Here is a 12,457-nt window from a genome sequence, read left to right as displayed (position 1 = left end):
TATTTCTCACATACATTCTTCAAAGCAAACACCTGATCCACACATCCTCTACCACTTCTGAAACCACACTGCTCTTCCCCAATCTGATGCTCTGTACATGCCTTCACCCTCTCAATCAATACCCTCCCATATAATTTACCAGGAATACTCAACAAACTTATACCTCTGTAATTTGAGCACTCACTCTTATCCCCTTTGCCTTTGTACAATGGCACTATGCACGCATTCTGCCAATCCTCAGGCACCTCACCATGAGTCATACATACATTAAATAACCTTACCAACCAGTCAACAATACAGTCACCCCCTTTTTTAATAAATTCCACTGCAATACCATCCAAACCTGCTGCCTTGCCGGCTTTCATCTTCCGCAAAGCTTTCACTACCTCTTCTCTGTTTACCAAATCATTTTCCCTAACCTTCTCATGCTAAAAGTAATTTCAACACCAGCAGGTAATGGTGAACATTATTTGGGTGTTCTAATATATCAAGAGAGAATTGTAAGCATACTAAACAAATAATATAACAGGTCTGTGCATCAGATGAGGTTTGGTGCCAGCCTACAGGCAGGGTAACTTGCTAGGTTTGAGAAAAGTTGAATACTTGATTAGTCAAACATAAGTCATTGCTGATTCTTCACAGAGAATTTCAAAAGCCTGTCACCAGAGGAAGAAGTGGTCACTTTGTTCTTAATAGCTTGGCTTCCTTAGCTGCCTGCACAAAAACTGACAAAACATCATCAGGTGAACTATCATATGAGATCCTCAAATTAATTGCACTATGATTACAAAAGCAACAGAGAGTGTGCATACTAGGCACACCACTTAAACAATGTGTATGAAGTGTGATCTTAAAACAACTACTGTTGCAAAATAGGTGTACATCATCTTAATTCTATGAGAACCACCTCCTATCACCACATAAGGGCTTAAAGAAATCTCAATCCAGGCTACTTTCCACACATTATCAATAACTGGTAACTGCTTCCAAGTGAATTGTCTCATGGCTATCTTGAACCAGAGTTCTGTTATTTCAAAGAACAGATGAACAGTATACATATCAATTCCATTATCAATGCACACAAGATATATTTCATGGATGATCGTAGAGTAAGTGCTGCTGTTAGTACATATCAATTCATCATCTCCAATCCATGAAAGCTACATTCTAATACCATAGATAAGTATTTCAAAAATAAAGAAAAGCTTGTAAAATTTTCTACCAAGAAAAATACCAATATGAACTTATGTTCACTAAAATTATCACTCAACAAGAATCTCTAAATACAGCCATCTTTTTTCAAAAGCAACAAAGACAGTGCGTATATTAATAATACCAATATTGTTCTCTAATATGACACATTTCGAAAGAAGCAGCATGCACATTGATCATGACAATATTGCATTCCATCTATCCTTCGATCCACGTTATTTGCCTTAACTCAATGTCCATTTAAGCAAGGGAAAAACAAATGTATTTGCAAACCTTTTGTAGGGGATAATCACAAACTTGAGGTTACCTTGCAGGCTTTTACAGGGGACCATCACACTTGGATATGAAAATTTCTAGTAATTATAAAGCAAGGTATGTTAAAAAACAGAACATATCTCCATTACATTGGAGCCACCTTCCAACATCTGGTAGGTGACTCCAAAAACTTATTGAAAATAATACTCACTGAAATATCATCCAAGAAACTATACCTTAATGGGTGTATTAGTTTTTTGTTTTTTTTCCTTTGCTTTGTCGCTGTCTCCCGCGTTTGCGATGTAGCGCAAGGAAAGAGACGAAAGAAATGGCCCAACCCATCCCCATACACATGTATATACATACGTCCACACACGCAAATATACATACCTACACAGCTTTCCATGGTTTACCCCAGACGCTTCACATGCCCTGATTCAATCCACTGACAGCACATCGACCCCGGTATACCACATCCTTCCAATTCACTCTATTCCTTGCCCTCCTTTCACCCTCCTGCATGTTCAGGCCCCAATCACACAAAATCTTTTTCACTCCATCTTTCCACCTCCAATTTGGTCTCCCACTTCTCCTCGTTCCCTCCACCTCCGACACATATATCCTCTTGGTCAATCTTTCCTCACTCATTCTCTCCACGTGCCCAAACCATTTCAAAACACCCTCTTCTGCTCTCTCAACCACGCTCTTTTTATTTCCACACATCTCTCTTACCCTTAAGTTACTTACTCGATCAAACCACCTCACACCACACATTGTCCTCAAACATCTCATTTCCAGCACATCCATCCTCCTGTGCACAACTCTATCCATAGCCCATGCCTCGCAACCATACAACATGGTTGGAACCACTATTCCTTCAAACATATCCATTTTTGCTTTCCGAGATAATGTTCTCGACTTCCACACATTCTTCAAGGCTCCCAGGATTTTCGCCCCCTCCCCCACCCTATGATCCACTTCTGCTTCCATGGTTCTATCCGCTGCCAGATCCACTCCCAGATATCTAAAACATGTATTAGTAGGGTGATCAATATGGATTGGAGATGATGAATTGATATGTACCAACAGCACTTACCCTAAGATCATCCATGAATTATATCGTGTGTATTATTACAGAGGTATAAGTTTGTTGAGTATTCCTGGTAAATTATATGGGAGGGTATTGATTGAGAGGGTGAAGGCATGTACAGAGCATCAGATTGGGGAAGAGCAGTGTGGTTTCAGAAGTGGTAGAGGATGTGTGGATCAGGTGTTTGCTTTGAAGAATGTATGTGAGAAATACTAAGAAAAGCAAATGGATTTGTATGTAGCATTTATGGATCTGGAGAAGGCATATGATAGAGTTGATAGAGATGCTCTGTGGAAGGTATTAAGAATATATGGTGTGGGAGGAAAGTTGTTAGAAGCAGTGAAAAGTTTTTATCGAGGATGTAAGGCATGTGTACGTGTAGGAAGAGAGGAAAGTGATTGGTTCTCAGTGAATGTAGGTTTGCAGCAGGGGTGTGTGATGTCTCCATGGTTGTTTAATTTGTTTATGGATGGGGTTGTTAGGGAGGTAAATGCAAGAGTTTTGGAAAGAGGGGCAAGTATGAAGTCTGTTGGGGTTGAGAGAGCTTGGGAAATGAGTCAGTTGTTGTTCGCTGATGATACAGCACTGGTGGCTGATTCATGTGAGAAACTACAGAAGCTGGTGACTGAGTTTGGTAAAGTGTGTGGAAGAAGAAAGTTAAGAGTAAATGTGAATAAGAGCAAGGTTATTAGGTACAGTAGGGTTGAGGGTAAAGTCAATTGGGAGGTGAGTTTGAATGGAGAAAAACTGGAGGAAGTGAAGTGTTTTAGATATCTGGGAGTGGATCTGGCAGTGGATGGAACCATGGAAGCGGAAGTGGTTCATAGGGTGGGGGAGGGGGCGAAAATTCTGGGGGCCTTGAAGAATGTGTGGAAGTCGAGAACATTATCTCGGAAAGCAAAAATGGGTATGTTTGAAGGAATAGTGGTTCCAACAATGTTGTATGGTTGCGAGGCGTGGGCTATGGATAGAGTTGTGCGCAGGAGGATGGATGTGCTGGAAATGATATGTTTGAGGACAATGTGTGGTGTGAGGTGGTTTGATCGAGTGAGTAACGTAAGGGTAAGAGAGATGTGTGGAAATAAAAAGAGCGTGGTTGAGAGAGCAGAAGAGGGTGTTTTGAAGTGGTTTGGGCACATGGAGAGAACGAGTGAGGAAAGATTGACCAAGAGGATATATGTGTCGGAGGTGGAGGGAACGAGGAGAAGAGGGAGACCAAATTGGAGGTGGAAAGATGGAGTGAAAAAGATTTTGTGGGATCGGGGCCTGAACATGCAGGAGGGTGAAAGGAGGGCAAGGAATAGAGTGAATTGGAGTGATGTGGTATACCGGGGTTGACGTGCTGTCAGTGGATTGAATCAAGGCATGTGAAGCGTCTGGGGTAAACCATGGAAAGCTGGGTAGGTATGTATATTTGCGTGTGTGGACGTATGTATATACATGTGTATGGGGGAGGTTGGGCCATTTCTTTCGTCTGTTTCCTTGCACTACCTCGCAAACGCAGGAGACAGCAACAAAGTATAATAAAAATATATATAAAAATATTATTATAAGGAATGATGAGTATAATGTTCATCTTTTCTTTGAAATAACAGGACTCTGGTTCAAGACAGTCGTGAAACAATTCATTCAGATAATTTGTCGTTTCTCTATTATTCTCAAAAAAAGGAGATTATTCCAAGTTTAGACTGGTGACATTTTTCTAAAACCTTACAAATGTAAATTCTTAGTTTTCTTTGGTTCAGACAAGCAAAAATTATGATCAGTAACCATGTGTAACTCATGCAGAACACCAGTGGTGGGAATTAGGAGAATAGGCAGAACAATAGGGATGCAGATCTACCCCAAATTGGGAGTCCCAGCCCCCTTGCTAGCCTATGGGCTTGGAGCTGGGGATCCTAGTTCTGCAAAATTATTCCCAAAAATGATGCATCTATGCACTGGATCCGACCAATAAAATGGGAAAGGAGTCGAGCATAATAAACATAAACTGATGGATAGACAGACATAGATAGACAGATAGATCAACAGACAAATAGATGGATAGACAGATACACAGATGGATAGACAGATAGATATAAAGATATACAGACAGACAGATAAATAGGAAGACAGAATGGCAATTGGATGGATTGACTTACATAAAGGTAGATAGAAAGATATAGATAGATAAACAGATATGGATGGAATGACAGCAGACAAACCAATGTTTAAGTAAATAGACAGAACAGAAAGTGGCATCAAGACATCATGAAAAATAGGCAAAGATGAAATACTTTTAAGATGGTATGGCCATAAAGTATGGATTGTAGAAGACATGGATGCAAGCAGTAAGTGCATATTCAGGAAAGAGTATTTCAAATGAGGATGCCATAGGAATGACTTCTAACTATATGCAATGGAGTAACTTTGTGTATAAAGATAACTGTAAATTGATATACAAATTTCACTTGACAAGTCACTGAGTGCATAGGAAAATGTTACGAAGCTATAAATTTAATGTAGAAGCCTACATGCACTTTAGCACACTGAGCTAAGTTCAAGACATGAGTGCAAGAACTGAGATACTGCATGCTTTTGATCTATCCTATTTGAACGAGAAAGGTGTTAAAATAATAAACATACAGCAATCAATACAACACAAATAAGCTGGAAATATTAACAATCAGAAGCAGACTTAGCATCTGCACACATCATGTAAGCAATCCACACATATAGGATCAGCAATAAAATGATGATGCATCTCATCACAAAGAGGCTCATCATTATCAGAAAACTTAACAAACTACATAGAGTCTCATACAATAGGTTTGGTATTTTTGAGATAACTGTGAATATAATTCACAAATGTATTCAGCATTTGCATTTGATAGTTAAACCATGCATTCCTTAAGCAAAAAAATATCCTTTTAAAGGTATACCATAAACCTATCAGCATGTAAGCTAAGCAATTACAAGGCAAGCAAGGGGAGTTAAAGGTAAGCAGAGAGAAGTAAAAACACAAACCTGTAAAGCAAGGGCTAGGCAGTGTGGCTGTTGTTCTACAATACTCTTTAGTCTGGTGACATGTTCAGAGAAAGGGTGAGGTCGCCATGCACACAGCTCCACAAATATTTGCAAGGTGGCCATAGAAGTACCACTAATGCTTAGGCACTCGACTAGTTGTGGCAGTGATGGCTCCAAAAGCTGAAAGGAATACATTTGGATGTTATTAATACTCAAACAAGTATTAGGTAAAATGTCTATGGTGAAAGCACTTTGAATAATCAAGGTACTCCATATATGATACATGCTGCATGATTCACAAAGATGACTTGAGTCTTGGGACTACATTCCACAGGGGACTCTAAATTTGCTGCACCTTTAATTACAAAAGGAGAGACAGGAAATTGGAACACAGCTAAATTTACTTACCATTATATTCTTACACTGATTACAACTGCATATAATATCGAGCTGACTACATATATCCAATGTATATATCTATACCTGATCTCTGCTATCCAATGTTTCACTGTTTGATGGTTGGATGTTTCACTTATTGCATGTGATATCCATGAAAAAATATATCAAATAATGTAAACAAAAAACAAGAAAACAAATCAACTAAAAACAGCACACATCAATATCAAGCAATCAATCTGATGGGTAACTGTTAACCAATGAGTTAAGAATCCATCAAGCCAACCAGTCCAACATAAGTGAATTATGGTGGTCATACAACCCACAATTTCACTGATCAAAATTGTGCATAACCTCTTTAAACACCCTAAAACTATTGTATGAACAGAAAGTGCCCATGTAAGTCTTATTCTCGTGGAAATACGAGGAGAGAGAAAAGCGTCAGCCTGAAGGTAAATCTAAGATATTTTGAGACATGCTGATGCTTGTCGATCAAGCTCTTTACTTGCCTGTTCCATCAGTATGAACAATCTATAACCATTCAGGCACAGTGAGGCAATATATTTCCACTGTAACATACAGACGCAATGAAGATCAGTGGTACTAGAGTTGAAATTATGGAGTACACGGAACAAATACTAAGACTCTGAACTGAAGATGAAAATCAATGCAATGTGTCTGTCTTTACTGTAATGTGTTTTTACTTAAGAGCATTGTGTAAAGCTACATTTCTTATCTATATACTTAGATTAATCAAGTACCTGTACTGTACCAAATGTTTCTTGACATTTTACTCATATTTGCATGTGAAAATTAGGTTAAGAATTCTTCCTAAGAAACATTAGCCTATTCATCCCATTCTATCTCAAAGTTAAATGGGTTCCACTATATGGTGATTTCACTATGTTTTGTGTTCCAGGAGCACATCTTCCTACTGCAGTGATTATGTGTATTGTGGAGAATGGTACTGTTCATTACCTGGTTTCTTTGATGAAGGCTATGTGAACACTGTGTTCAAGGAGTCGGAAGAGTACTTCAGTGTGGTTTTTTATTATGCCAATAGCACTGAGCTGCAGGATGTTTAATTTGTGGCTGGGATTCTGTACAGTAACAAGGTTTGTTTGTGGAAAATGACACTGCATATTCTGTCCTGTTTCTTGGGTGTTTGTGAAGAAGGTGAGTGGGTTTGTAAGAATGTTTTGAGAGCTACTGTCTGAATGGTTGCTGCAAATCAAATGTCCTGAGTAGTCATTCATGGATGACAGTGATAACCAGGAAAGGTCATACCAATGAAGGGAATGGGAGCAACTGATGGAACAGTCCTTTATGGTAATGGACATTTGGCACAATGGGCAGCAGTACATCAGTGGTCTAGGGTTAAAGTTAATATCACCAGTTTACATTAGTAGTGGGGAAATGATGACCAAGCTATCATCTCCTCATAGTGAAAAAATGAAATAAAATGTTTGTGTATGTGTAAAATGTGTGGGTATGACCCATGGTCTAGCACAGTGCTTGGGGACAGCTCAAGACTATGCCTTGCACAGCTTCATGGAAAAGGAGACTCCTTTGGAGACGCATATAAAAACAAGTAATATATTTTTTTTTTTTTTGCTTTGTCGCTGTCTCCCGTGTTTGCGAGGTAGCGCAAGCCTATGATCCACTTCCGCTTCCATGGTTCTATCCGCTGCCAGATCCACTCCCAGATATCTAAAACATGTATTAGTAGGGTGATCAATATGGATTGGAGATGATGAATTGATATGTACCAACAGCACTTACCCTAAGATCATCCATGAATTATATCGTGTGTATTATTACACAGGGGAGAAAGAATACTTCCCACGTATTCCCTGCGTGTCGTAGAAGGCGACTAAAAGGGAAGGGAGTGGGGGGCTGGAAATCCTCCCCTCTCGTTTTTTTTTAATTTTCCAAAAGAAGGAACAGAGAAGGGGGCCAGGTGAGGATATTCCCTCAAAGGCCCAGTCCTCTGTTCTTAACGCTACCTCGCTATCGCGGGAAATGGCGAATAGTATGAAAAAAAAAAAAAAAAAAAAAAAGTTTGTTGAGTATTCCTGGTAAATTATATGGGAGGGTATTGATTGAGAGGGTGAAGGCATGTACAGAGCATCAGATTGGGGAAGAGCAGTGTGGTTTCAGAAGTGGTAGAGGATGTGTGGATCAGGTGTTTGCTTTGAAGAATGTATGTGAGAAATACTAAGAAAAGCAAATGGATTTGTATGTAGCATTTATGGATCTGGAGAAGGCATATGATAGAGTTGATAGAGATGCTCTGTGGAAGGTATTAAGAATATATGGTGTGGGAGGAAAGTTGTTAGAAGCAGTGAAAAGTTTTTATCGAGGATGTAAGGCATGTGTACGTGTAGGAAGAGAGGAAAGTGATTGGTTCTCAGTGAATGTAGGTTTGCAGCAGGGGTGTGTGATGTCTCCATGGTTGTTTAATTTGTTTATGGATGGGGTTGTTAGGGAGGTAAATGCAAGAGTTTTGGAAAGAGGGGCAAGTATGAAGTCTGTTGGGGTTGAGAGAGCTTGGGAAATGAGTCAGTTGTTGTTCGCTGATGATACAGCACTGGTGGCTGATTCATGTGAGAAACTACAGAAGCTGGTGACTGAGTTTGGTAAAGTGTGTGGAAGAAGAAAGTTAAGAGTAAATGTGAATAAGAGCAAGGTTATTAGGTACACTAGGGTTGAGGGTCAAGTCAATTGGGAGGTGAGTTTGAATGGAGAAAAACTGGAGGAAGTGAAGTGTTTTAGATATCTGGGAGTGGATCTGGCAGTGGATGGAACCATGGAAGCGGAAGTGGATCATAGGATGGGGGAGGGGGCGAAAATTCTGGGGGCCTTGAAGAATGTGTGGAAGTCGAGAACATTATCTCGGAAAGCAAAAATGGGTATGTTTGAAGGAATAGTGGTTCCAACAATGTTGTATGGTTGCGAGGCGTGGGCTATGGATAGAGTTGTGCGCAGGAGGATGGATGTGCTGGAAATGAGATGTTTGAGGACAATGTGTGGTGTGAGGTGGTTTGATCGAGTGAGTAACGTAAGGGTAAGAGAGATGTGTGGAAATAAAAAGAGCGTGGTTGAGAGAGCAGAAGAGGGTGTTTTGAAGTGGTTTGGGCACATGGAGAGAACGAGTGAGGAAAGATTGACCAAGAGGATATATGTGTCGGAGGTGGAGGGAACGAGGAGAAGAGGGAGACCAAATTGGAGGTGGAAAGATGGAGTGAAAAAGATTTTGTGGGATCGGGGCCTGAACATGCAGGAGGGTGAAAGGAGGGCAAGGAATAGAGTGAATTGGAGCGATGTGGTATACCGGGGTTGACGTGCTGTCAGTGGATTGAATCAAGGCATGTGAAGCGTCTGGGGTAAACCATGGAAAGCTGGGTAGGTATGTATATTTGCGTGTGTGGACGTATGTATATACATGTGTATGGGGGGGGTTGGGCCATTTCTTTCGTCTGTTTCCTTGCACTACCTCGCAAACGCGGGAGACAGCGACAAAGTATAATAAAAATATATATAAAAATATTATTATAAGGAATGATGAGTATAATGTTCATCTTTTCTTTGAAATAACAGGACTCTGGTTCAAGACAGTCGTGAAACAATTCATTCAGATAATTTGTCGTTTCTCTATTATTCTCAAAAAAAGGAGATTATTCCAAGTTTAGACTGGTGACATTTTTCTAAAACCTTACAAATGTAAATTCTTAGTTTTCTTTGGTTCAGACAAGCAAAAATTATGATCAGTAACCATGTGTAACTCATGCAGAACACCAGTGGTGGGAATTAGGAGAATAGGCAGAACAATAGGGATGCAAATCTACCCCAAATTGGGAGTCCCAGCCCCCTTGCTAGCCTATGGGCTTGGAGCTGGGGATCCTAGTTCTGCAAAATTATTCCCAAAAATGATGCATCTATGCACTGGATCCAACCAATAAAATGGGAAAGGAGTCGAGCATAATAAACATAAACTGATGGATAGAAAGACATAGATAGACAGATAGATCAACAGACAAATAGATGGATAGACAGATACACAGATGGATAGACAGATAGATATAAAGATATACAGACAGACAGATAAATAGGAAGACAGAATGGCAATTGGATGGATTGACTTACATAAAGGTAGATAGAAAGATATAGATAGATAAACAGATATGGATGGAATGACAGCAGACAAACCAATGTTTAAGTAAATAGACAGAACAGAAAGTGGCATCAAGACATCATGAAAAATAGGCAAAGATGAAATACTTTTAAGATGGTATGGCCATAAAGTATGGATTGTAGAAGACATGGATGCAAGCAGTAAGTGCATATTCAGGAAAGAGTATTTCAAATGAGGATGCCATAGGAATGACTTCTAACTATATGCAATGGAGTAACTTTGTGTATAAAGATAACTGTAAATTGATATACAAATTTCACTTGACAAGTCACTGAGTGCATAGGAAAATGTTACGAAGCTATAAATTTAATGTAGAAGCCTACATGCACTTTAGCACACTGAGCTAAGTTCAAGACATGAGTGCAAGAACTGAGATACTGCATGCTTTTGATCTATCCTATTTGAACGAGAAAGGTGTTAAAATAATAAACATACAGCAATCAATACAACACAAATAAGCTGGAAATATTAACAATCAGAAGCAGACTTAGCATCTGCACACATCATGTAAGCAATCCACACATATAGGATCAGCAATAAAATGATGATGCATCTCATCACAAAGAGGCTCATCATTATCAGAAAACTTAACAAACTACATAGAGTCTCATACAATAGGTTTGGTATTTTTGAGATAACTGTGAATATAATTCACAAATGTATTCAGCATTTGCATTTGATAGTTAAACCATGCATTCCTTAAGCAAAAAAATATCCTTTTAAAGGTATACCATAAACCTATCAGCATGTAAGCTAAGCAATTACAAGGCAAGCAAGGGGAGTTAAAGGTAAGCAGAGAGAAATAAAAACACAAACCTGTAAAGCAAGGGCTAGGCAGTGTGGCTGTTGTTCTACAATACTCTTTAGTCTGGTGACATGTTCAGAGAAAGGGTGAGGTCGCCATGCACACAGCTCCACAAATATTTGCAAGGTGGCCATAGAAGTACCACTAATGCTTAGGCACTCGACTAGTTGTGGCAGTGATGGCTCCAAAAGCTGAAAGGAATACATTTGGATGTTATTAATACTCAAACAAGTATTAGGTAAAATGTCTATGGTGAAAGCACTTTGAATAATCAAGGTACTCCATATATGATACATGCTGCATGATTCACAAAGATGACTTGAGTCTTGGGACTACATTCCACAGGGGACTCTAAATTTGCTGCACCTTTAATTACAAAAGGAGAGACAGGAAATTGGAACACAACTAAATTTACTTACCATTATATTCTTACACTAATTACAACTGCATATAATATCGAGCTGATTACATATATCCAATGTATATATCTATACCTGATCTCTGCTATCCAATGTTTCACTGTTTGATGGTTGGATGTTTCACTTATTGCATGTGATATCCATGAAAAAATATATCAAATAATGTAAACAAAAAACAAGAAAACAAATCAACTAAAAACAGCACACATCAATATCAAGCAATCAATCTGATGGGTAACTGTTAACCAATGAGTTAAGAATCCATCAAGCCAACCAGTCCAACATAAGTGAATTATGGTGGTCATACAACCCACAATTTCACTGATCAAAATTGTGCATAACCTCTTTAAACACCCTAAAACTATTGTATGAACAGAAAGTGCCCATGTAAGTCTTATTCTCGTGGAAATACGAGGAGAGAGAAAAGCGTCAGCCTGAAGGTAAATCTAAGATATTTTGAGACATGCTGATGCTTGTCGATCAAGCTCTTTACTTGCCTGTTCCATCAGTATGAACAATCTATAACCATTCAGGCACAGTGAGGCAATATATTTCCACTGTAACATACAGACGCAATGAAGATCAGTGGTACTAGAGTTGAAATTATGGAGTACACGGAACAAATACTAAGACTCTGAACTGAAGATGAAAATCAATGCAATGTGTCTGTCTTTACTGTAATGTGTTTTTACTTAAGAGCATTGTGTAAAGCTACATTTCTTATCTATATACTTAGATTAATCAAGTACCTGTACTGTACCAAATGTTTCTTGACATTTTACTCATATTTGCATGTGAAAATTAGGTTAAGAATTCTTCCTAAGAAACATTAGCCTATTCATCCCATTCTATCTCAAAGTTAAATGGGTTCCACTATATGGTGATTTCACTATGTTTTGTGTTCCAGGAGCACATCTTCCTACTGCAGTGATTATGTGTATTGTGGAGAATGGTACTGTTCATTACCTGGTTTCTTTGATGAAGGCTATGTGAACACTGTGTTCAAGGAGTCGGAAGAGTACTTCAGTGTGGTTTTTTATTATGCCAATAGCACTGAGCTGCAGGATGTTTAATTTGTG

At 39.0% G+C, this 12,457-nt stretch overlaps 2 protein-coding genes across 3 annotated transcripts in view; one reads left to right on the top strand and one right to left on the bottom strand.

The window, feature by feature from the left end:
- Nucleotides 1–12,457, bottom strand: part of melt (ventricular zone expressed PH domain-containing protein melted) — a 110,346-nt gene that overhangs the window by 80,680 nt on the left and 17,209 nt on the right. For both annotated transcript variants that reach the window (XM_071668164.1, XM_071668165.1), the window contains one exon: nt 10,971–11,150. In XM_071668164.1, coding sequence (XP_071524265.1) covers nt 10,971–11,150 — 180 coding nt within the window. The remainder of the gene's footprint in view (nt 1–10,970; nt 11,151–12,457) is intronic.
- LOC139752192 (uncharacterized) overlaps nt 1–12,457 on the top strand; it is a 277,547-nt gene that overhangs the window by 257,960 nt on the left and 7,130 nt on the right. The window lies entirely within an intron of this gene.

Source organism: Panulirus ornatus, chromosome 12 (assembly GCF_036320965.1).
Source record: "Panulirus ornatus isolate Po-2019 chromosome 12, ASM3632096v1, whole genome shotgun sequence".
Taxonomy (NCBI): domain Eukaryota; kingdom Metazoa; phylum Arthropoda; class Malacostraca; order Decapoda; family Palinuridae; genus Panulirus; species Panulirus ornatus.
This window is presented reverse-complemented; position numbering and strand designations above follow the sequence as displayed.